Raw genomic sequence first — 25,848 nt, 5'->3', positions numbered from 1 at the left:
TACAGAGCTTCTACCTAGCCATACATGTAAGAGATAACATTGCCAACAGCCAATACTAAAGGGAGCATGAGAGCTCTATCACCTCCAAATGCAAATTGAGCTATTTAAACATCTATGTAGGGACCTTATCCCCTATAATAAGCACTTTGTGGTGTTGCATTTGCAGATAAATTGATTTAGACTTTATATGCAGATGTAGGAGCTTCAGTGCACCTTTGGTGCGGCCAACCGCTCAGTGCTCCGTTATGCCCTCAGATTTTCATATCCAGCCCTGTCCTTAACCTTGTTTGGCAGCCCTTGCTTGCTAAGAGTGAATGATCCCTAATTTCAAGCCTCTGTTTCTGCATGTGAACACTGACACTAAGGAGACCCGCGCAAGATGACAGTGTCAACGCGCTGGCTCCTGCCTGTCTGTGGCTGCTTCTCGCTACAGAAAGTGGAAATGTAGCAGCTAGCTTCAGATAGAAGCTAGAGATCAGAGCGTACCAGCACTCACACTAAGAGCAGCGCTGTGCTCCTCCAATGTCATCACAGTTTCTATCCTCTTCGTATAGTGCAGTCATCACATTATCTAGCACTGTGTATTTACAATTGCTCATTTTGTCTTTCTACCCAGTAAATTCTTCTCTTTGCTCTATGTAGAAACAGGAAGTCTCTTATTCCTGCATGAATCACTGTGACTCTTTAGCTCCTGACACAGCTGCTCCTACCTCCCCTGTCAGGGACTTTTGCAGTGACTTATGACTCACACAGGGAAAATTGATCTCCTGATTCAACATAGAGCTTAGAAAGCTTCAGCAAGTCAGTTTTTAATCACATGTCATAGACCTAATAGAAAAAAGAAGAAATAGCTGGGTAGAAAGGCAAAATGAGCAATTGTAAGTACACAGTGCTATATAATATGATGATTGGAATATGTTCAGAGGATAAAAATTTTCATGGGAGAAGCAGTGCTCACTGTTGCAAGTGACCACTCAATCTAGATTAGAAACAGGGCTGGACATGCATTGGGCTCAATTGTGCACCAAGTTCTTGGTCACACTAAAAGTGCACTGATGCTCTCCCATTTGCATATGAAATGAAAGTAAATTTATCTGTAATGACAACACTAAAGTGTATATTACGGGACTGATTTTTATAGCTCCCCTTTACCGATGTTTAAGTAGCTGAATTTGCATTTTGGGGACAGCCGATTCCCTTTAATAACACAGATTCCTCTATTGGGGACTGCAGGTTATTTTTTTAGATCTATAGCCATGCAAGTAGGAAGACAGCGCTCCAACCACAAAATAAATTTATTAAGGATCGTTCTCATTGCTGTTCTGCAGGAGCGCACTACTCCCCTCTCTCCTGGCTTCCTGCCTAGTGGGTGGTGCGCTCCTGATGATTGGCAGTTCCGTCCCCCAACTTGGATGAAGTGTGTGCTCTCTGATGCTGATAGGGGTGGCATTGCCTATGCAGCATCAGAGGAGCTAAGCTGGCTCTAGCGAACTGAAGCTGACTTGACCCAGTAATCCAGCCAGCTTCAGAGCAGTACCTATAAGCTGTTTAGCAAAGAACTTGAAAATGTGCGTTCCTTGCCAAGGAAACCGACCAACTTCGATAAATTGCTGTGGTGGCCAGTATCCTAAACAACAAGCAGTAAACTATAAAATCAGAAATCCATCCATTCATGAGAACAGAGAGGATTTTATAATAAGTTGCAGAGTTTCTTATTTTTACAAATTGTGATTTTGCCAATTATAGATGGTGAGACAACACCTTTAAGAAACTAATCAGAACAGTACATTAAGGAAATTAGTGGGAGTATTTACCATATCCCTTTTCTCCATAGGCCAAAAATGGTGGTACTATGATTTTCCTCCTCTCTCCAGCGCACATGCCCAGTAAACCTTGGTCCATGCCTTTAATTAACCATCCTGACCCCACATAGGTATCGTATGTGCCAGAGCGACTGTAGCTGTAGGGAAAGCTGAGTTATCTTCAGTTGTTTTACAACATGAACAGATTTCAGATGGATTTTCAAAACTCCACGTACATTAAAGTCCGAGACAATAAAGAGATTTTCTTGTTTGCTCAATCCCTTTTTGTTAGAAGGGCAGACTGTAGATAAATGCTCTGAAGTGGATTATTACCTTGAGTCAAAATATGTCCCATCCAAGAGCGTTCCGTTATAATGGTATCTGACAAAGTCTGAGTCTTGGACGGTTCTGTTACATTGGATGGGTTTTTCTAGGGTTGTGATCTGCACCTCGTCTTTCTTGTTCCACAGATCCACCAAGATGATGTCGAAGTAGAGAGTAGCGTCGGCAGGAATCATCCCGGCTGAGAATGAATAAAGTGTTAGAAGAGACTTATAGGCCCTGATCATCAAGCAGACTTTTTGAGGTTTCAAAATTTTTGTGCAACTTGTAGAATGTTTTGTGGTTTTTACGCCTGTTCCACCTACCTTTTGAAAGGTTAGCGAAGCTCGTGCAAGATGGGATGTGGCCAAGCAACCTGACAAGTTCACCATAATTTTTGACACATGTGTGGTGTGAATATACTCGAGTGCCTGGCCAACATACATTTCTGGTGGTGGTGCGCAGTTTAAAAAAGCATAAAATTGTTGCATTCCACTCACAATATTAATCAAGACTGTTGTACAAAAAGCCAGTCTTGATTAATCAGGCTAGACTTCTAGATCGGGTGGACTTCTGTGTCAGATGTCTACTGGAGGGGCAACATAATGATAGAACAACATGGTGGAAAACATTGAGGATACTTACGGACTCCTATGCTGCCATATCCCAGGTGCGGGGGAACAATCAGTTTCCGTCTCTCGTTCACACACATACCCAGAATCCCTCTGTCCAAACCAGTGATGAGGCGTCCTATTCCCACAAATCCTGCTACAGCAATCCCTCTGTCATGACTGCAAGATATATAGAGAAATAATGGAGAGCTCAAGTTTTAAGGGCAGGTTCACTATAATAATGCGATGTTATAAATATATGGTGAAAATGAAAAAAAAAAATCAGATTTGTTTAATGAGGCAAGTATACTTCAGAGGATGCCAGATGAATGCCAGGGCCTATAGTGCTTCCCAGTGCTATCTGTTTTCCCCAGGTAAGAGATTTATGCGCACCTAAACCATCCACAGAATGTAAGACAATATCAAATCAGGCCGCCTTATTTCTTTGCCTGATGGTCCAGTTTGTATGCAGGTAAATTTATTGAAAACTGCAAGGGACTATGTAACATTACGGTACTTTGGGGATAATCATGCGGGCGCAATGGAAATGTTATGTTTCCATCTCTTATAGACTATAACCCTCAACCGCTTAGATCCCCTAGTAGAGATCTGCATTTGCCCATCATTCACTAGCTCATGCCGCACCTCCACCACCACCACCACTCATTTAAGATTTTCTACATTTTTATGGCTTGAGGCTACATGAAGCAAGAGGTCAGGGAAGAGGTTATCGGACTGTGAGCCCCCCTGGCTGAACTTATCTAGGCCGTACAGTTCTGGACATGCCAAGATGATGCGACTGTAAAATAGGCTCAGGTTCTTACACGTTCACCACTCCTCACTCTGGTATTCCTTCTAAGACATTCTCCACCATGTAACTTAGTCCCAGTGTAACATTAATGAAAAGCAAATACGGAAGAGCAAGTGAGGGGTTAAAGAAGGTGGAGATTTGGGGAACATGTCCGAAACAAATTTTTTTATAAAGAAATTTGTGCTTCCAAAACCAGAGGCCGCATGGATCAAAGCTTGGCTGTATGTGTATTGGGAGAGACTAGGCGAGTGAAGCTGGAAGAAGCCATTGGGGACTGGCCTCTTGGACTAGTCAGGTCTCTCCCCGTAGTCTCTGACTGCAGAGTTTCAGAGTAAAACAATAGCGGAGCCAGAATCTGATTCGGCCATTATGAATCTCAGGACACTTTCTCTTTGATCTGTGGGAGTTCCTGGTGGGTCGAGAGCGTAGTTTAAAATGACCAACAAATGAGTATTCTGATGTTGGGATGTACACTATGTGTATCTCTGAGGCCTCCTACCACAGACTCGTCCACCATTTCTGGGTTTTTATTATATGCAAGGTTGAAATGAAATCTAATGTTTAACAGTGGCCGATCACCCACAACCACTAATTATCAAACATAAGAGCACTCCAGGTAAATCTAGTCTATGGTGATATACCCCGTGAACAGCCCGAGGAGGCGGAGCGTGACACAGACTTGGAGAATACGAAAAGATTGTCATGGCCTGCCCCCTTAGGCCCTGCACTGTCTGGGTATAACAGTATCAGTTTTGTCATATTGTTATAAGTCCTCCCATTGTAATTTTGTAACAGAGGGACAATCACAGGTTAGGGATAGGGAAAACTGTTCTAGAGGACATTTTATCACATAAGTCAGAACCTCGTTCAAAACCAATTGGCCCACTCAGTGGTTAGCGCTGCAGCCTTGCAGCGCTGGGGTCCTGGGTTCAAATCCCACCAAGGACAACATCTGCAAGGAGTTTGTATGTTCTCCCCGTGTTTGCGTGGGTTTCCTCCGGGCACTCCGGTTTCCTCCCACACTCCAAAGACATACTGATAGGGAATTTAGATTGTGAGCCCCATCGGGGACAGTGATGATAATGTGTGCAAACTGTAAAGTGCTGCGGAATATGTTAGCGCTATCTAAAAATAAAGATTATTATTATTATATGATTGCCTTTTACTAATATGTACAAATGCCATCAAATATTCTCTGCATCAAGTTCAATATCTCCTTCAAGTTCCTAAATCTTTTTCCAAGATAGATGGCTTCAACTAAAATGGCCACTACAAGAGCCCACACACACAGGGGAAAAATTAAAATTGGGCTCCCTTCTGGTGATGGTTACACTATGGCACCCCCGAACTAACAGCCTTGGTGAGGAGAGGAGAAGTGCACACAGGTTCTCCCCTCCCTTTAGGAATGCAGACCACTCTCTTTCGGAAGTGAGTCAGCTTTTCAAGAGTTCTGTATAGTTAATTTAGCGGCAGTGAGGGGGATATTATTTTGATCCTAGTAATGAATATCTCCTGTATGCTGGATACCTCCATTATACAATTTCCATGAAAAATTCAATTGTATGTAATTAAAGGCATAGCAAGGAGCACGCACATATAGATACTGTATTAGAGCTCCAGACAACTTGCCGTATAAGTGCTTGGGTCTGTATGGTTAACCCACTTTCCAAGAAAAAAAAAAAGCGAAGAGTTTTAACAACTGAAGACGACCCAAGACTTTAGTAGCAATTTGCTTATTTTTGGTAGTAATGCTCATTAGTATTATACCTAGAGGTTACATGGGGCATCGTACAGATCCCTCCTGTAACGGGCCATCTACAGGCGGCCAGAGCTGCAGGCCATGTTTGGCTCGGCCACGTCTACAAATAGAAGCCTGAATCCCACCCATCACACATGCCTGCCTCCCTCACATCCATTTACACAGCTGCAACTTCTGCTAGGCCCAAGCACCTCTTACCATTACACTGTGCAGTAGTAGAGGTGGGCTTACAACATGTGGGACAAAGACAATATAGCACTTACTATAGCACCAGTACAATGACCTCCAAATCTATCACTCCACTGGAGTCTTCCACCTGACCTCTATGGTGAATCTAAGTTTCTCTATTCAGGTGTGTTCATACTGAATTTATGGAGCAAAAACTTTCCAAAAGCCACACATTTTGATTGAGAGCTAAAGAGTTTCGGCTCCAAAAGCTCAGGAAAAAAGTCAGTGTGAATATAGCCTAAGAACTAACTACCCAAATCTTCAATTAAAGAGGTTGATAATTTAAAAGAAGACATTGGAAATTTTCTCCTCCCAACTAAGAGGACTAATATCTTAATGTCCATCCCTTAATTACACGATTTTTATAATGCAAACCTATTAAGTAAAATTTTTCATTGCCCTACCGATTTCATTGTACTATGGATCAGGGGTTACAACAGGGAAAATGTCCATCACTGAACTCTACAGATCTTCACATCTATGGTTGCCTCACTACAGATGGTGATGACTTCTTGATTACATATTCCATTCATGTTTATTTGCTGGGGGTCCCACTGCTATGACCCCTACAGATCTCTAGCATGACATGGCAGTGCACTTAGGAGTGTGGAGGGCCACTTTGGCTTGTATTGGTTGGGCTCAGCTTGATGAGCCCAATTTAGTCTACCCATTAATGCAGCCTACCAAAAAAAGGTAAGCATAACCATCAGGAGCTGAAGTGAGACTGCACTTTCTTGGCACAGCTACTATCAAGTTCTGGCAATTGGTAGGGGTCAACTTAGTGGTCAAACTTCCACCCACTCAACAATGAATTGAACAGATATTACATCAATCCCTGAAGGTAGACCCTAATCTATTACTATATGGAGTAATTACATACATATGGTAAGGTCCATCCTGTCTTATATAAAACAATAAGGGTAAGTTTAGCAGTAAAAATGAGAGTTTTGCACATCCTGATAATATTAGGCCTCGCTGGTCTTCATATACCGGTGTGATCTCATGAGAAAATATCAATAACGTTCTGAAGCCTTCAAAAGGGCCGACTAACCCAGGGACCCCCTCCCACTGACTAATAGCATCGATAAGAGGGTTGAGTACCTGGCATCAAACTTCTGTCCATCCTTAAGAGTCCCGTTGTAATGGTATCTTACAAAGTCGCCCATCTGAACTTCCCTTGGACATATCTTGGGGATGTCGTAGCGGTCAATAACGACATCTTCTAAGGGTCCAGATTCAGAAGAGACGCACAAGATTAGGAACTGAAGCCACACTATAAGACTATTGAAAATCATATTTGTAGAAGATCCACTGGATACGCAGATTGTCACCGCTGCCTCTGCTTCCTCTCTACTGTTCCTTCATTGACTGCCAAGTCTCTGGTTATAAAGGAATTTCTGTTAACGTGGAAAGCTGGGCTTCAGGCTGGAGACATCTGAGCCAGGGGGAGGAGAATGAACTTCCCCCAAAGAGGAAAGGAAGCAGATTCTTCTTCTCTGTTCTGTCCTAAAATCTTACACTGCAAAAAAACTAAATAAAATAAAGTGTTACTTTATGGAGAAAGATTGGCGAACCTTAAGAAACTAAAATAACAGGCTGAATATTAAGGGGATAGGAAAAAGCAGGAATTTGACCAAATCTGGAATTGAGTGAGTGCAAAACTTCAGGGTCCTAGTGCAACTTCTATCAAAGATGCTGAGAGGTCCTCTGCTGTTCTTCAGCTACAACACCTAGCCTGTTCTGAAAGTGGTGTATTATCACCAAAAGTTGTAGACCACAGCAGTCGTACACACAGAAATACTTTAAGTGCCTTACTAATTACAATTTTTCACCCAACCTGACATTGAGCACAAAGAGGCAGAAGTGAACTCTGCGACAGGCAGGAACCTTTATGGATGCAACATGTGAATGCAGCCATTAATGGTCCTGGCAATGAGGATATTCTTTACAATTTGATATTTGATTGAGATTTTACAAAACTAAAAGTGATTGCAGCAAAAAAAAAATTAAAAATGCACACAAGATGGCGACAACATATGAATGCAGCCTAAAGTAGTGACCTCCAACCTGGGGTTCTCCAGCTGATGTTGGGCATTGTGTTGTTACTAGAGCTGAAGAATGACTGGCTGGAGACCCAGCCACATAGTCCTGATTACGAAGGCGGTGGTAATGGCACTGTAGTGTTTTTTGGATCTGTGTGCGTTTTGCTTAGACTGGACCTATTTGTCATACTGTGGGCCACCAAAACCAATACATTATGTAGAATAATTTATCCTCTTATATGAAATCTTTTAATAATTTTTTTCCGCCATTTCTAGATAATCACTGATCTTATAACAGACTCCAATTGGGGTAAAGACTTGTATGGATGATTTAATTTTTGGCTCGAATCAAAAAATGGACACGTCTCTGTAATTTTTTTGTGAACAGACGATCTGCAAAAACCATGGACGTGTGAACAGCTCAACAGACCGTGAAAAACACCTGGTCTACGAAGAACGGAAATCTGATAAAACAACTGTACTTGTGTCACGTGTCGTCCATTTTGTAGGTTTCTTTACCTCGTCCCCTTTTTCACTGAAGCAAACAGAATAACTTCTTTTATTAATTGACCCTTAACACTGGAGCAGGTAAAACACAGTGGCACTCTGAAGGATGTCTTCCATTTTCACTCATTTTGGACAAATCCATACGGACTGTAAAGACCGAGTCTGATCACAAAATGAATGAAAAGAGGACATGCTCCAAGTCTCTGAAATCAGACACACGGATCCGTTTTGTCCTTATGGATTCATGAAACTCTGTACATCCGTTTGCGATCTATGGGTTCAGAAAGCATAAAGATGTGTGAGTGGAGACTCACATATAAATCAGGAGAGGTTCATAGAATTGTACCTCCAGTCCTACTTCTCTCATAGTCAGTGTCAGTCTGCACTGCTGTCCTAGATGTGGATCTCTACTCATGAATTGGGAGGATCAGGATGAACATTATTACAGGCACTGCCTAGACAGGATATGGTTGCAATGCGTTAATTTTACTATGTGCTGTACATTTGCATCTTACCATCCTAGGCCCCAATTCATCATTGCCTTTGCATCAGTTTTTTGTCTAGCTTTGTACCTTTTTTGGTTTGTACCCTATTCATTATTCTATTTGCGTCTTCTTTTATGTCTCTTTTACATGTGCTCGCCTGGTTTGTTTTCCGCTTTAACACAGGAGTCTAGCTATTCCAGATGTTTTCGCCTGATTCATCAATTTTGGTTTTAGAAAAAGTTGCAAAATTTGGCGCATCTCCGCTCCAGTATCCCTCAGGTGTATTTTTTACTACACCGAAATTAGGTCCAATGTTTGATGCAAAAAAATGGCAAAAACAGATCCAGACAGGGGAAAATGGAAAATGGCCAGACAGGGGACATGAAAATGGCTTGTATAATAACTGAATTGTGAAGGAAAACACCTGGCACTGGAAGGGTTTACGTCTCGTCACATGTCCGTATTCTTTTAGCATATAAGTTAAAAAAAAGGTGCATTTCAACAGTGTGCTGGATCCAATTTTCATCCATTAGTATTCATTTTTATCATCAATGAGGCATCCATTTTTCTCATGTGCAAAAAAAAATTCCAAACTACTCCTACCCATCAAACCGTTAAAACCAATATGACTTGGATGTCAAGGATGGTATCTGAGTGCTGTTTTAACAGACCCATTCATTTGTATGGCTACTAAGTTTGATCCGTCACTTATGCGTGAAAAACCGAAGTCTGGACGAGGCCTTAAACGGTTGGATGACCATCGGCACCAACATTCTCACTCCTCAATATTAAAATTACAATACCAAGTGTCATGATCCCAGTGCGGGTTGGACCCGCACGCTTGGTGTTAATGTCTGAAACCAGTGCTGGTGGACCTGCACTTCTAGGGTTACTGTTATCATCTCAGTGTAGACTCTTACCTGCACACCTGGGGCTTATTATTGTGGCCTCTCCTTGGTCCTGGGAAAGCTTCTTATAGCCTCAGGAAGCTCCAATCCCCGTCAGTTATACTTTCGCCCTTGGCAGAGTGTGTTGACCCCTGAGTGTGCTTGTGCTGTGTTCTGGGTGCCTGATACTTTGGTTTTAACTCGGACTGTTCTCTGGATATTGCTTGTTGGATTCTGCTTGGTACCTTCTATGTCTGTTTGGTTTTGACCTCTGCTTGGCCCCGACTAACCGTTCTGTGTCATCCCTGGTACTTTACTGCTATCTCTGTGTATGACCCCCGTTTGCCTGACTTTGAGCATTCCTGTAGTTGTGTCCTGCCGATCTCTGGCAGCAGGACGCTAAGCCCTGCCCCCTGCAGTCACATGACCGTAGGTCCTTCACTGCTTGCTAAACTTCAGCGTCCCCAGGTCCTGTTTGTCTGAGCTTCCCGGCCGTACCTGACCCCGTGCCCCCCTACAGTGCGAGTGAGTCCTTGTTCAGCGGAGGCTGCATGCAGGCACTGACAGGACCCTGACATTATAACTGACCATTAAGTTTTTGGGGTTTTTTTGTGCAGAGAATTATGGATTCCATACAGTCTCTGGCTGAACAGATGAAAAATCTGAGTCAGATGTTTCTGGGTTTATCTCTGGAACAGCAAGCTCTTGCTCGTTCTCAGCAGCAGGTTTCTGAGACAGTGCGGGGGGTTTTATCTGCTGGGTCTCTGGGGGCTGGGGCGAGTGATGTTGTTCTGGTGTCCCCGGAGCCACCTGTTAAACTGCCTGACTTCTTTTCTGGGAACAAAAAGGAGTTCAGGATCTTCATGGAGGGTTGCAAACTCTTTTTTAGTTTGAGACCACGTTCCTCTGGAGACGAAAACCAGAAGGTAGGGGTCATTATGTCCTTATTAAGAGGGTCCCCACATGCTTGGGCATTTTCCCTTCCTCCCACTGCCCCTGAGAGAGTGTCTGTGAATGCATTCTTTGAGGCCCTCGGGCACATATATGATGAGCCTGACCGAGTGTGATTGGCAGAGGATATGGTGATGAGCGTCTGTCAGGGGAAACACTCGGTTGAGTGGTTTTGAACTGAATTCCGCCGCTGGGCTGCAGAGGTCTCTTGGGATGACGCCGCTCTTCGAGGACTCTTTCGCAGAGGCTTGTCCGAGCGGCTGCAGGATGCCTTGGCGTTACATCCCCCACCTAACTCTCTCGAGGACGCCATGACCCAGGCCGTCCAGATTGACCGCAGGTTGCGTACCAGAGGGGTGATGCAGGTGGAGACTCCATTGTTCCCCAGTGGAAAAGAGACTGTCCCTGAGCTCATGAACGTAGGCGCCCTCTCCCTGAAGGCTACGGAGAGAAAACGCCGGAAGGACAAGCAGTTATGCTTCTACTGCGTTAAAACGGGACATTGGAAAAGGGAGTGTCCTGATTGCCCATCTTCGACCCGGTCGGCGGGAAACGACTAGGTCTGGGTGGTCAGCGGGGAGACTACTCAGACCTTCAGGTACCCTTTTCCTCGTTTTCTAAAGTTTTGCTTCATGTGGAACTGTTTGTGGACAATAGTTCTTTTCCCTCTACAGCCTTCGTGGACTGCAGATCATCCATTAATGGTATTGACTCCCAATTGGTCACACGCTGCAAAAATGGTCAGTTAGGCTATGTGCACATGCTGCGGTTTTTGCTGCGGTTCCGCTGCGGTTTTGGCCGCAGCAGAACTGCAGCAGTTCTACAGACAGTGTACAGTAGCATGTTATCCTATGGGATTTACAATTTTCTGTGCACATGCTGTGGATTTTTAACTGCGGAAAAGCTGCGGTTTGAAATCAGCAGAAAGAAATGACATGTCAGTTCTTTTCTGCGGATTCTGCTGCGGTTTACCATCTCCTCCATTGTAGAGATGATAAACCGCAGGCAAATCCACAGGTAAAACCGCAGGTCATTTTACCTGCGGTTTTACCTGCGGTTCCGCAGATAAAAAATCTGCAGACCAATCCGCAGCGTGTGCACATAGCCTTAGGCTCAAGGTTCTGATCAAGGTGGTGGCCATTGACTCCTCCCCCCTCACTAAAGAGGGAATTCTTTTCGTGCCTGATTTATTTGCGCTCAGAGTGGGCGCTACTCATGTGGAAAACCTAAGTTTTTGGTTCTGGACAATCTACCTGCAGGGTTGGTGTTGGGCATGCCCTGGTTACAACGCCATAACCCAATTATTAACTGGAAAACGGGGGAGATTGTTCAATGGGGGTTTAATGATTTTAAGTTATGTGATAAATCCGCACTGCTGGTTAAACCTGTTAAATCTGTGTCTGTGTCATCTGTCGAGCTGGAAGGTATTCCGGAATACCTGAAGGACTTCGAAGATGTATTCTCTGAAAGCGAGGCCGAGGAAGGACTTCGAAGATGTATTCTCTGAAAGCGAGTCCGAGACGTTGCCGCCACATAGACCCTTTGACTGCGCTATCGAGCTGGTCCTGAGGGCTAAATTACCTAAAGCCCATCTGTTTAATTTTTCCGGCCCTGAGCGCTTAGCTATGAAGGATTACATTGCTGAAAGTCTTCGCAAGGGACACACACGTCCCTCAGTCTCACCTGTGGCGGCAGGTTTCTTTTTTGTAATGAAAAAAATGGCGGTTTACGTCCCTGTCTCGAATTTCGTGAGCTTTATCAGATTACTGTATGGAATACGTACCCCCTTCCGTTGATTCCCGATTTGTGTCACCAACTATCAGGGGCAAAATGGTTCTCTAAACTGGTTCTTCAGGGGGAATATAATTTGATAAGTGTCCGAGAGGGGGATGAATCGAAAACTGCATTCCTCACGTCCGAGGGACTGTTTGAAAATTTTGTCATGCCGTTTGGTCTTACCAATGCCCCCCGCCATATTTAAGAATTTCATCAACGTAGTATTCTCGGATCTCATTGGTCATTTTGTTGTTATCTACTTAGATGATATTTTGATATACTCCTCCGACAGGCATTCTCATCTGGAACATGTACGAACCGTTCTCCAAAGACTGAGGGAAAATCATCTGTTTGCCAAATTGGAGAAATGTGTATTTTGTGTTCAGGAATTGTCTTTTTTGGGATTAATTGTGTCCTGTGAGGGTTTTCGCATGGACCCCAAGAAGGTGCAGGCCATTGCGGATTGGGTGCAACCCCGAAATCTTAAGGGTCTTCAGCGCTTCTTGGGGTTCGCCAATTATTACCGCAAATTTATTCGGGGGTTTTCGCAGATGGTCAAACCACTCACAGATCTAACATGCAAAGGTACGGATGTGAGAAATTGGTCCTCGCTCGCAAAAGAGGCCTTTGCGACTCTGAAAAAATGTTTTATGTCTGCTCCTGTGTTGGTACAGCCGGATCTGTCCAAACCATTTGTGGTGGAGGTGGACGCCTCCGAGGTGGGGGTGGGGGCAGTGTTGTCCCAAGGGCCTGCCACTCTTACCAACCTCAGGCCATGTTTTTTTTTTCCAGGAAGTTCTCTGCTGCTAAAAGAAATTATGATGTAGGCAATAGAGAGCTTCTTGTGGTCAAGTTGGCGTTTGACGAGTGGAGGCACTTTTTGGAGGGGGCCAGTCACCCGGTTATTGTGATCACCGATCACAAAAATTTGTTATACATTGAGTCTGCTAAAAGCCTAAAGCCCAGAAAGGCCCGTTGGTCGCTTTTTTTTCCCGTTTCCAGTTTACTATTACATTTCATCCGGGGTCAAAGAATGTCAAGGCTGACGCCTTATCTTGCAGTTTTCATCTTGTGTCTTCCCCTGAGCCACCGTCCTCCATTCTTCACCCTGGGGTTGTGTTAGCAGGGATCTCGTCTGAATTGGAACGGGAGATTGAGCGGGCCCTGTCGCTGGCTCCTGCGGCCAAGCCAGGGGGCAAGTTGTTTGTCCCAGAGCAACTTCGCTTTAACCTCTTGCAGGAGTTCCATGAATCCAAGCTGAGTGCTCACCCTGGTATATCAGCCACGCGCCTGGCGGTGGCTAGGATCTTTTGGTGGCCTACCCTTGGTTCTGATATAAAAAAATTCATTTCTGGTTGTGGGGTCTGCGCTCGTTCTAAAAGCTCTCATAAGCCGGCTGGCGGAGGAGCTGATGCCCTTGGCAGTTCCCGAAAGACAATGGACCCACCTGTCCATTGTTTTTGTTACCAATCTTCCTCCATCCAAGGGTATTACGGTGGAATGGGTAGTGGTGGACAGATATTCAAAGCAGGCTCATTTTGTACCCCTGTCCGCACTACCTTCAGCTGAGACTTTATCCAGATTGTTTGTGCAGCATGTGGTCCGGTTGCATGGGGTACCCCTGAATGTGGTGTCTGATCGTGGTGTGTAGTTTGTGGCTAAGTTTTGGCGTGCTTTCTACAAAAAATTAGGGATGTCTCTGTCCTTTTCGTCTGCATACCATCCTGAGAGCAATGGTCAGACGGAACGCACTAATCAGTCTCTGGAACAGATCCTCAGATGTCTGACTTCTGCTAGACAGAATGACTGGTGTGATGTACTGCCGTTGGCTGAATTTGCCTTTAGTAGTCGGGGGAGTCAATCCACGGGTATGTCTCCTTTCTTGATCAACTATGGGTTCAGTGCTCATTTTGGTGAATTTTCTCGTCTGGATTCGGGGTGTCCCGGAGCTGAGGACTCTGTTCAGCGGTTAAAAGATACATGGGCAGAAGTCTAGCGGAGTATATCTAGGTCTCAAGGCAGGTATAAGTTTTTCGAGGACAGGAAACGAACACCTGGTCCCACGTTTCAGGTTGGAGAGAAAGTTTGGCTCTCCACGCGAAGCATTAAGTTAAAGATTCCGTCAGCCAAGTTGGGCCCCAAATTCATTGGCCCGTACAAGATTGTGGAAAAAATCTATCCAGTGGCGTACAGGCTGTGCCTTCCACACTCTTCCATAGATCTCTACTGAAACCTTTTGAAGCAGTCCGGGGAGAATCCGAGTCTACTGCTTCTCCGGTTTCGGTTGAGGGACATGTGAAATATGAGATTGGTCATATCGTAGATTCCAGATTGGTATGGCGGTCAGTACAGTACCTGGTTCATTGGAAGGGGTATGGGCTGGACGACAGGTTCTGGGTGCCGGCCCGGTTGATGCTTGCGGATTGCCTGGTTCGGGCTTTCCATGCTAGGTACCCGGGCAAGCCTGAGGGTCCAGAGGCCCCCCATTGAGAGGGGGGTACTGTCATGATCCCAGTGCGGGTTGGACCTGCAAGCTTGGGGTTAATGTCTGGAACCAGTGCTGGTGGACCTGCACTTCTGGGGTTAATGTTATGATCTCAGTGCAGACTCTTACCTGCACACCTGGGGCTTATTATTGTGGCCTCTCCTTGGTTCTGGGAAAGCTTCTTATAGCCTCAGTTAGCTCCAATCCCCGTCAGTTATACTTTCACCCTTGGCAGAGTGTGTTGACCCCTGAGTGTGTTTGTGCTGTGTTCTGGTTGCCTGATACTTTGGTTTTGACTCGGTCTGTTCTCTGGATATTGCTTGTTGGATTCTGCTTGGTACCTTCTATGTCTGTTTGGTTTTGACCTCTGCTTGGCCCCGACTATCCGTTCTGTCTCATCCCTGGTACTTTACTGCTATCTCTGTGTATGACCCCCGTTTGCCTGACTTTGAGCATTCCTGTAGTTGTGTCCTGCCGATCTCTGGCAGCAGGACGCTAAGCCCCGCCCCTTGCAGTCACATGACCGTAGGTCCTTCACCGCTTGCTAAACTTCGGCGTCCCCAGGTCCTGTTTGTCTGAGCTTCCCGGCCGTACCTGACCCCGGGCCCCCCTACAGTGCGGGTGAGTCCCTGCTCAGCGGAGGCTGCACGCCAGCGCTGACAGGACCCTGACACCAAGAAGGAGAAGTCGTGGAATTATGGACATGTTAATGATATGCAAATGATAAAAAAACAAAATTTTCAAAAAATCTTGAATTCTTTACATTTGAGTATGAGTGCCACATGCCTTGAACAAAATGGATAATTCAATCGGTGGGCTGCGCTGCTGGAATAAAGGACCTTCTCCAATGGTTAAGCAAAGGTTTTTATTCAGTATGTGTTTCAGCGCCGGACTGGTGTCTTTTTTAGGTCAAGAAACCAAACATGCTATGACATATCATTATTATATCCATCAACCATGTGATTTTCATAAGTCCACAAATTTTCCTTCTTTATACTGCAATTTCAATGTTGAGCAGTGAAGTATTCAATAGTGTGAAGTGTTTATGGTGGTCGTCTATGGTAGTGGTGCAGGCAAAGTCAATAATATTATTTATATAGTGGAATTACAGAGGCCAGATACAGGAGTCAGATGGACCAAACACCCAAGGATCTGTTATTTAGAGCAGTGTTTCTTATCATTCTTAAGCCAAATATCTTACTTACAGGGGGTTGCCCGGTCTTCTGATGAAAATCTGCAGACATCCTATGTGATTGCAGACTTCTTAATCCTTACCGCATGTGCACCACTCGCTGTCAGGATTCTTCAGCTTTGCCGGTTAGAGTGAGTGTTCCTTCCGGATACATGCCGACTAGATGTGCTCACTCAATTCACTTATACTGAGCGAGGCCAAGCACGTCTAGTCGGCACGTGACCGCATGTATGCAAATCGCTTCAAACCACTAGGAAAACTCTTGCTATTCATTTGCAAATTCCACTGTGCTGTTCATATGGAGTGTTTTTGAGCTTTTTTTTTTTCTGAAAAGGTTTTGAAAACAAAAAGCTGCATGTCACTTCTTTGAAGCAGCTCCTGATGCAATTTACTCCAAATCAAGGCACTGTCCAATCGAACAGCTACAAAAAAAAAAAAGAAAACACTTCCAGGAGAAAAAATTTTTTTTCCAGAAATGAAAAATTTCTCCAAAAAATTCCCCCAAAAAGCATGTTTCCAGAACCAGTTTCCACTTGAAAAACCTCATAGTTTTTGACACTCCTCAAAATATTCCATTAAAAAATAACCTTAGAAGACAAGAAATGACGGACATGTCCATCATAGCTAATAAAATCACAACTTCTGAGTTTCTACTAGAAAAACCAAAGCTGTCATCTCATTGGCTGGTATGGAGGAACCTCTAGTTTGCTTCCAAAAGCTCTGCTAAAAGCCGAGTAACTACAGTAGGTTCATTTTCACCTTTCCTAGAATTGAGGACTTACGGAATATTTTACAATAAAGTCTCAAAGACTGGCATGTTCATTTTTGTAGGGTCATTTTCCTTACCTACTGTAGTTGCAAAAAAGGTGTGGGTGGTCCTCGCATTTCACCCTTTGCAGTGGAAAGGATACCCAAGAATATCCTCAGGATCGCAAATCGACAGCATTGGTCAGTCTATGAGATAAGAAGAATAGCTGCCCACAGGCAAAAAGCAAATGAAATAATAAACCACAATACGTATTTATAGACCCATGAACACTAACCTCATAGTATTAGGAGAACAAGCTTTAACTGAATACTATACTAATGGTTCCAGTTGGATGTTCAATATTCATGGAAATATCTTTGTTTTTTTGCACATCAGGATACAATGTCCTCATTCCGTTATGAGGAGCTGTCACGCCGCTCTCACCTGGGGGGGGGCCTCAGGTCCGACGTCACCCCTTCCAGTGCCATGGCCACTCCAGGGGTCTCGTCGGGTGCGTACGCGCACCGCTCGCACCTAGTCCTGTGGTTGTGCTGTGCTCCTGTACACACGTGCGGTCTTCCCAGCTCTGTTTCTGGTCTCGTCCTCTCTATGTCCTGGATGACCTGACCCGGAAGTCCAAGTGATCATGTGCTATATCAGGCTACCTCCTCCTATGGGAGGTGCCTGATTATTGATGTGCTTCCTGGCTTGGTCTGTTCGGTCCTTGCTTGGCTGCATGCTATGCTCGGGTCCTCTGCCTTGTGCCCTGTCTCTGTGCTCTGCCTTGCTGTGCCTCCTGGCACAAGCTCCGTACCTACGCTCTGCTCTGTGCTCTGTCTGTCCCTTACTTTGGCGTGATTCCTTGCACGCATCCTGCTTTGCCCGCTCCCGGGCGTGCGCGCCCGTACGCACCACACGTACTCTCGTACACCCGCCTTGCACGCTTCAGTATCTAGCGCACTCCCATGTACACTCTGTTAGGTCGTGGCTCCAGAGCCCCCAAGGGCGAGCGGACCAGGTGATGACCACCCCACATACAGGGAGTGTTAGGGGCAGGCCCAAGGGAGATGGAACCACGACAGCCGGAACCAAAGGGACGACCCGGGGTGTATACAGGAGAGAAGATCAGAATGCAGGAGAGCATACGAGGGAGGGTATGGACCCGAGGCAGGAGGAGACAGGCTGTGGGGGCCGGGATGGATCAGGACGAGCAGAGACCAATAGCTGAAATAGAAGGGGGACACAAGGAGATTAGGAGACACTGGACCAACGGGTACTGGCAGAACACAAGATGTGAGGAAAGAGGCACAATACACAGGAGACAGACAACTACAGAGGCAGCGGTACAGGCGAGGAACAGGCACAGTAGTAATACAGGATGACTAGCGGAGGAACAGGAGAGGGATGTAGGACGAGAGGACGGAGAAGGGAGCGAGAGCATGGAGACACCGGACGGGGATGCTAGGTGGGAAACAAGGCAGAAAGCTGACCGCAGCACAGAGGGTGCGCAGGGACCTGAGAGTCGGGGGTGACGCTGCACAAAGAATGCTTAGCACCACAGAGATTGATAAACAGGCGTCTTACCTGCCAAGACGCCAAGCAGAAATACCCGGTGGGTGCCGCCATGATGGGGTGGAGCCACCAGGGCACGAACTCCCAGGATGCCTGGCGGCCGGGGAAGAGCGAGCGCGCATGCGTGGACCTCTGACTCGCCGCGACCCTGCAAAGCCAGACGGGGAATGGCGTGAGAGCGGACTGGGAGGGCGCCGGAAGGAGCAGGTCCCCAGGTGAGAGTGCGGAGGTGTAACACACGCTCTGTACGGTCCTATACCCTGTGTACTCTTGTGGCCACGCTTTGCACACTCCTGTCTCCAGCTCACTCCCCTTTGCATCCTGCAAACACACTCATTCCTGTCTCCTGTGAGCCGGCCACCTGGTTCCAGCAGTCGTGGTATCTTACCGCCATGGGCTTGCCCCTGACACTCCCTGTATAGGTGGTGGTCCTCACTAGGCCAGCTCGCCCAGGGAAGGTGGGTGCCACGACCCAGAGGGTCCACTCCCGGAGTCATCACGGTATAACAGGAGCGCTCAGGCCGGTAGCACTCACTCCAAAAAAATTGTTCTTGTGCTCTACACTAGCTTACATAACATCACGGAGGTTGTACCACGCAAATCCCGTTATCATCTTAATTGTAGAACTCTCCTATGACATTTTTAGCCAGTAGCATACAACACACACTACAGTTTTTTCCTTACATAATTTTTTTTTAAATTGCTCCAATTTTTTCATAATTCTGCATGTTTGACGCTATCAAATTCTCAGTGTTACCATTTTTTCTGAAAATGCATTCTAACTCCTTAGATAAGAATTCTAATATTTTATCATTCCTCAGCATATCAAAATGTTCTTTACGACATTCTGAAATATTCCTGTCTGGGCAATAATTGGTACATGTAACCGTTCGTCTGTTTCATTGTTATTGACATCCTTTTGAACAATATTATTTCTCAGCCAATGGTCAATTGAAATTTCTGTCATTTTTATTTTCATTTATTGCCGTGTGTCTGTATTGTACCCTTCGTTTCTAAATATTGTAAGGAATAGCTCTGCTTTAGGTTCATAGTCTTAATGCAATTTATTCATAGTTTTCTGAATTGGCTTGTGGGGATATTCAGTAGCCAATGTAGAAGAATGCAGCTGGATATGGGTATAACACTTTTCCTATCATTGGGTTTGTTGCATGAATAAGTGAATATATATGGTAATAAAATTCTGAAAATGTGTCTTTTTAATAAATATCAGTGTAAAAGGCAACAATGTTATTATTATTTGTATTTCAAAGAAAAGAAAAAAATTGTAACAGTGACAGTTCATCTTCAGGCCAAATAAAAATGTCATCAATAAAATGATACCCGAGAACAGTGCCACTGTGGAAAAGAGGAACTGCTCTTCCCATTTTCTCAAATAAAATATTGCGTAACTTGGTGCGCATCTGGTCCGTCCCCATAGGGGTACCCCACAGCTGGATATAACAGATAACCTCATAATTAAAATAATTTGGGGTTAAACTTAATTAATGCAATACATTGCATTTGATTCCTGGATGATTTTTCCATCTTTATTAAAGGGCTATTCTCAAGTTTGTAAGTTATTCCCTATCCACAGGATAGGGTATAGCTTTTAAACTGCTGGGGGGGTCCAACCACTAAGACACCACCAACATGAAGAACCATGGCCCTTTTGTGAATGGAGCCGCTGTGGATCATGCATACTGCTGCTCGACCCATTCTTGATGGTACTGCTGGAGATAGATGAACACAGAGCTCGGCTGGTTTTGGTACTCCCATTAAGAATGAATGAAGTGGCTCCACTCACAAGGGACTCTTCAGAGCCACAGTTCTTGGAATTGGTGATCCTAGAGGTCAGATGTGGGTATGGGATATCTTCAAAACTTGATAATACTCTTTTAAGCAAAAACACGGATGCTTAACATCCCTTGGTGTTCCCAACAACTATATATAGAGATGTGACCCAAAGAACCTAAAATAAAATAGTCCCGTCACATTGCATTGTTTAGCATTTGTAAAATATGTTTGCTACCCCTGATTCTGAGTGAGCTCTGCTGATCGAGAGCTCCTCATAGAGGAGCGAGGAGTTGTACACTTTAGATATCTTCTGGAATATTGACCGTCTAGCTGGAGTAATTAGGCATACAAAGAAAAGTTGTATACTGTCCTATAATAATACTGTGAGGGTAGTGCATATGGTTTTATAAATACTGTGAGAATCATGTGGGAATAGTGGATGAGGGCAGGTATATCTCGCCCAGATACCTTTCCTATGTGGCCTAGTCTGGTCAGTATGGCACCTGGTTACTAATGAATAATGGGAGGCGTATATAAAAGGATGTCAGGTGGTTATGTGAGTCTCTCAGCCTGGGGACACGGAGAGCCTGTCTGTGTGAGAGACACACGTGAGTGAAAGCAGTGCCCACTGCAACTGTGGTTTGGCTAGACGGGAGAAGCCGCCAGTTGGTAGTTAGGTTGTACCTTGTTTAGTTAGTGCCGGACAGGCAAGGATTTGTTTTATGTTTTTTTTTCTTTATGCATTGCTTTCACCTAATAAACCTGACCCAGTGTCAGTTATACACGGACCCCGGCTATGCGCCTGAGTTTCATGCTGAACGCACGTGACCTTTGACCCCAGCAAAGGCGATCCCGGAGTGTTTATCATATTGTGGTGGAGAACGCGGGCATCACGTTGGAAGCATGAGCATGGAGGACGTGGTGAAAGCGCTGGTACAGTCCACCGCCGTCCAGCAAGAAGCTAATCGGGTGATGATGGCCCAGCTGAAGGAGTTGGTGGACATGACAGCTACCGATTGTTCGCTTCTCCAGCAGGTGGCGCAGCGCCTGGCAAGCTTACCTGAGGTTAACCTGGAAGCCGAGTCAAGAGTAATTCACGTGAGTCGGTACTGGCAGAAGATGACGACCGAAGATAACGTCGAGGCATACCTGACCACGTTTGAACGGACGGCGGTGCGAGAAAAATGGCCGAAGGCAAGATGGGCCGGCCTGATTGCCCCGTTTCTTTCCGGTGAAGCCCAAAAGGCTTATTATGACTTAGAACCTGAAGCCGCGCAGGACTTTGACAAACTGAAAGCCGAGATCTTGGCCCGGCTGGGAGTGACGACCGCTGTCCGTGCACAGAGAGTGCATCAATGGACTTATCAGCCGGATAAACCACCGCGGTCACAGATGTTCGACCTGATCCACGTGACAAAGAAGTGGCTACAACTCGAGGTGCTGACAGCGCCAGAGATAATCCAGAGAGTCGTCATGGACAAGTACCTGAGAGCTCTACCGCCAGCCCAGAGGAAGTGGGTAAGCCATGGAAATCCTACGACGGCAGATCAACTGGTGGATCTGGTTGAACGTTACTCCGTGGCGGAAGGACTCCGAGACGACGCTACCCCACCTCGTTCTTCATCATCTCCACGTGGAACCGGTAAGACTGTTCCAGGGAGTAGGGGAGAAGGAAAAATCCCTAAGTCAGTGGGGGAGGAAAACGGGACTGTCCGCACTGCGAGGCCGAGAGTAACGAACTATGGTCTAAGCAAGGGGCCCGTTAGGTGTTTCCGCTGCCAAGTGATGGGACACATTGTTGCGAACTGTCCGCTCACTTCTGAACCCATGTCACAGACTCTAAAAACCACATGTCTATGGTTGCACGGGTAGTGAGTGTGAGTGCTGGTCAAAAGGATATGGAAAAACACTTGTGTGATTTAACTGTTGATGGAAAAAATGTGGTGGCATTGTTAGACTCGGGAAGTGTGGTGACTCTGGTGAAGGCCCGACTGGACCATCAGACAAATTTTCTGTAACGTGTGTGCATGGAGACACCTGTTCGTACCTCACCACGGTCATATGCATTACTACTACCTATGGGTCTGTGCAACATAAAGTGGGACTCGTCCCTGCGTTATTGCATGATGTTATCCTGGGCAGGGATTTTCCCCACTTCTGGCAATTGTGGGAGAATCAGTTGATACCCCAGGGTAATAGTGTACATGATTCTTCTCCCAGGGCGCGTGTGGGTCCCGAACCCCTGGAAGAGGTCTCCCCGGAAGAATCGGGGGAAGAGTCTGCTGGAAATGATCTGCAGTTTCCGTTTTCAGTCATGGCGGGTGATACGGAGGAGACCGGGGAAGAGGAGGAGGCCGACAGCCGTCCACCTCCCCGTTTGCCGGATTTAGAAGTTCAGAAAGATGACTTCCATAGCGAGCAAATAAAGGATCCTACCCTTTCTCAGGCTAGGACAAATGTAAAAGTGATAAATGGGGTACCCGTAGAACCTGGCTCTAGGCTGGCATATCCTTACATGGTTCTGGAGAATGATTTACTCTATCAGATAGAGAAAAAGGGGGAAGACACGGTGCAACTATTAGTCGTGCCAAAACCCTACCGGCGGTAGGTGCTGGACCTGGCCCACGGACATGTGATGGGAGGTCACCTGGGAGTCCAGAAAACCACCGAAAGGATATTACACTGTTTTGCTTGGCCAGGCATGCATCACGATATTTGTGTATATTGTGAGTCTTGTCCTGACTGCCAAGCCTCTGCTCCTAAGCCCAGGTTCTGTAGCCCTTTGGTACCCCTACCTATTATTGAAGTCCTGTTTGAGAGGATTGGGATGGATTTAGTTGGGCCCCTTCCACGGTCTGCACGTGGACACCAACATATCCTGGTCATCTTGGATTATGCCACTCGTTACCCGGAGGTCATCCCTTTGCGTAACATGGCCACCAAGACGATTGCCAAGGAACTGGTGCATGTGTTTAGTCGGGTCGGTATACCAAAACAGATACTCACCGACCAGGGGACCCCCTTTATGTCCAGGGTAATGAAGGAGCTCTGCCGATTGTTGCAAATCGAACCGTTACGCACATCCGTGTATCACCCTCAAACAGACGGGTTGGTCGAACGGTTCAATAAAACTCTGAAGCAGATGCTGAGAAAGGTGATCGACAAGGATGGGAAGAACTGGGACTATTTACTTCCGTATTTGCTTTTTGCCATCAGGGAAGTACCCCAGTCTTCCACGGGATTCTCGCCTTTCGAGTTATTGTACGCCCGACGTCCTCGTGGACTGTTAGACGTTGCAAAAGAAACCTGGGAGGGTCAGGTCACTCCGTTTAAAACGGTGATAGATCACGTCACACAAATGCAGGACCGTATTGCGGCTGTTATGCCTATCGTCAAAGAACACATGATGCAGGCTCAAGGAGCCCAAAAAAGAATCTATAATAGGGGCGCCAAGATCCGTACGTTTGCACCCGGAGATAGGGTGTTGATCCTGGTCCCCACGGTGGACAGTAAGTTCCTGGCAAAGTGGCAGGGCCCCTTTGAGATTAAGGAAAGAGTTGGTGAAGTAAACTACAAAGTATACCAGGCAGGTAAACGGAAACCTGAACAGATTTATCATGTAAATCTGATAAAACCCTGGAAAGATCGGTCTGCCTTGTCAGCGGAGCTGGCCCATCCCGTCTGCTCGCATACCGTACCAGAGGTACAGGTTGCAGAGACTCTCTCGGAGCGGCAAAAGACTGAGGTCAGGCAGTTTCTACTTCACAACCAAAAGTTTTTCTCAGAAAAACCCGGCAGACTACGCTAATTAAACATGACATCGTAACGGAACCTGGTGTCACAGTTCACGTAAAACCCTACCGAATCCCGGAAGCGCGCCGTGAAGCCGTTTCCCGAGAAGTGAAGGCAATGTTAGAGTTAGGAGTCATTGAGGAATCGCACAGTGCTTGGTCCAGCCCGATTGTGCTAATTCCTAAACCGGATGGCACAATCCGGTTCTGCAATGACTTTAGGAAACTGAATGCGGTCTCAAAATTTGATGCCTACCCTATGCCCCGGGTCGACGAGTTAATCGATCAGTTAGGAAAAGCCCGGTATATTACGACCCTAGACCTAACAAAGGGGTATTGGCAGAACCCTCTGGCGGAGGCGGCCAGAGAAAAGACGGCATTTGCTACGCCGGAAGGTTTATTTCAGTATGTGTATATGGCGTTTGAACTGCACGGAGCACCGGCGACCTTCCAGAGACTGATGGATCGAGTCCTGAGGCCACATAGGCAGTACGCTTCTGCCTATTTGGATGACATTGTCATTTACAGCTTGGACTGGGAGACTCATCTCCAGAAAGTACAAGCTGTGACTGACGATCTGTGGGAGGCAGGTCTAACCGCGAACCCCAAGAAATGTCACATCGGCCTAGAAGAAGCCCGGTATTTGGGGTATGTAATTGGGAGGGGTATTGTTAAACCCCAGCTCGATAAGATTCAGGCGGTTCAGGACTGGCCGCAACCTGTCAACAAGAAGCAGGTGCAAGCCTTTCTGGGGATCGCCGGCTATTATCGCCGGTTCATACCCAATTTTGCAGCCATCGCTACCCCCCTGATGGATCTTACAAAAGGGTAAGACTCCGTCATGATTAAATGGAGTTTAGCGGCTGAAGAAGCATTCCATAGCCTAAAACGGGCACTTTGCTCTCAACCAGTACTGGTGACTCCGGACTTCTGCAGCGAGTTTGTGGTACAAACGGATGCCTCTGATACCGGTATCGGGGCCGTACTGTCACAAGTGAGGGACGGAATGGAACACCCAGTCCTCTATCTCAGCAGGAAGCTGAACAAACATGAACAAAAGTATGCAGTCATAGAAAAAGAGTGCCTAGCCATTAAGTGGGCTCTAGAGGCCCTCAAATATTACCTGGTGGGCTGAAAGTTCAGGCTGATCACTGACCATGCCCCTCTCAAGTGGATGCACTTGAACAAGAAACGGAATAACCGGGTGACCCGGTGGTTCCTTGCCCTGCAGGCCTACACTTTTACGGTGGAGCACCGCCCAGGGGTACAGATGGGGAATGCAGATGCCCTGTCCCGAGTGCACTGTTTGGCGGGTGTCATTGCTCGACCGGAGTGGTCTGAGCAGAGGGGGGGGATATGTGAGAATCATGTGGGAATAGTGAATGAGGGCAGGCATATATCGCCCAGATACCTTTCCTATGTGGCCTAGTCTGGTCAGTATCGCACCTGGTTACTAATGAATAATGGGAGGCGTATATAAAAGGATGCCAGGTGGTTGTGTGAGTCTCTCAGCCTGGGGACACAGAGAGCCTGTCTGTGTGAGAGACACACGTGAGTGAAAGCAGTGCCCACTGCAACTGTGGTTTGGCTGGACGGGAGAAGCCCGCCAGTTGGTTGTTAGGTTGTACCTTGTTTAGTTAGTGCTGGACAGGCAAGGATTTGTTTTATGTTTTTTTTTCTTTATGCATTGCTTTCACCTAATAAACCAGACCCAGTGTCAGTTATACCCGGACCCCGGCTGTGCGCCTGAGTTTCATGCTGAACGCACGTGACCTTTGACCCCAGCAAAGGCGATCCCGGAGTGCTTTATCACAATACGTATCACGGTTTATTATGTGGTTTGAACTCCATATATTAGAAGAAATTCTGCTTGTCTAGTGTCTTGCTCCACACTTTATCTGAATCGGTGATGTAAAATTGTTGGATGTGGGGTAACAAACATAGATTTTTTGTCACTTATGCAGAAATAGTATTTATGTATATTTTTATTCTGGTTTCTTGAGATGCTGACACTGCAGAATGCATTTTTCTGCTACGTGGCAAGGTACCCTTAAGCGTAATGCTAGTCTTCATTCATTCCGTTCTC

At 46.1% G+C, this 25,848-nt stretch overlaps 1 protein-coding gene across 2 annotated transcripts in view; it reads right to left on the bottom strand.

The window, feature by feature from the left end:
* Positions 1-25,848, bottom strand: part of FKBP10 (FKBP prolyl isomerase 10) — a 79,851-nt gene that overhangs the window by 6,908 nt on the left and 47,095 nt on the right. The window contains exons 1-4 of one of the 2 annotated variants that reach the window (XM_073572706.1): positions 6,634-7,100; positions 2,769-2,914; positions 2,136-2,325; positions 1,815-1,960 (exon numbers count right to left, since the gene is read on the bottom strand). In XM_073572706.1, coding sequence (XP_073428807.1) covers positions 1,815-1,960; positions 2,136-2,325; positions 2,769-2,914; positions 6,634-6,827 — 676 coding nt within the window. In that variant the 5' untranslated portion in view covers positions 6,828-7,100. Of the gene's footprint in view, positions 1-1,814; positions 1,961-2,135; positions 2,326-2,768; positions 2,915-6,633; positions 7,101-25,848 lie in introns of those variants that run through there. The other variant, XM_073572707.1, reaches the window with a different exon arrangement.

This window comes from Dendrobates tinctorius, unplaced genomic scaffold (assembly GCF_039654945.1).
Source record: "Dendrobates tinctorius isolate UK_male_01 unplaced genomic scaffold, ASM3965494v1 ptg000032l, whole genome shotgun sequence".
Lineage (NCBI taxonomy): Eukaryota > Metazoa > Chordata > Amphibia > Anura > Dendrobatidae > Dendrobates > Dendrobates tinctorius.
This window is presented reverse-complemented; position numbering and strand designations above follow the sequence as displayed.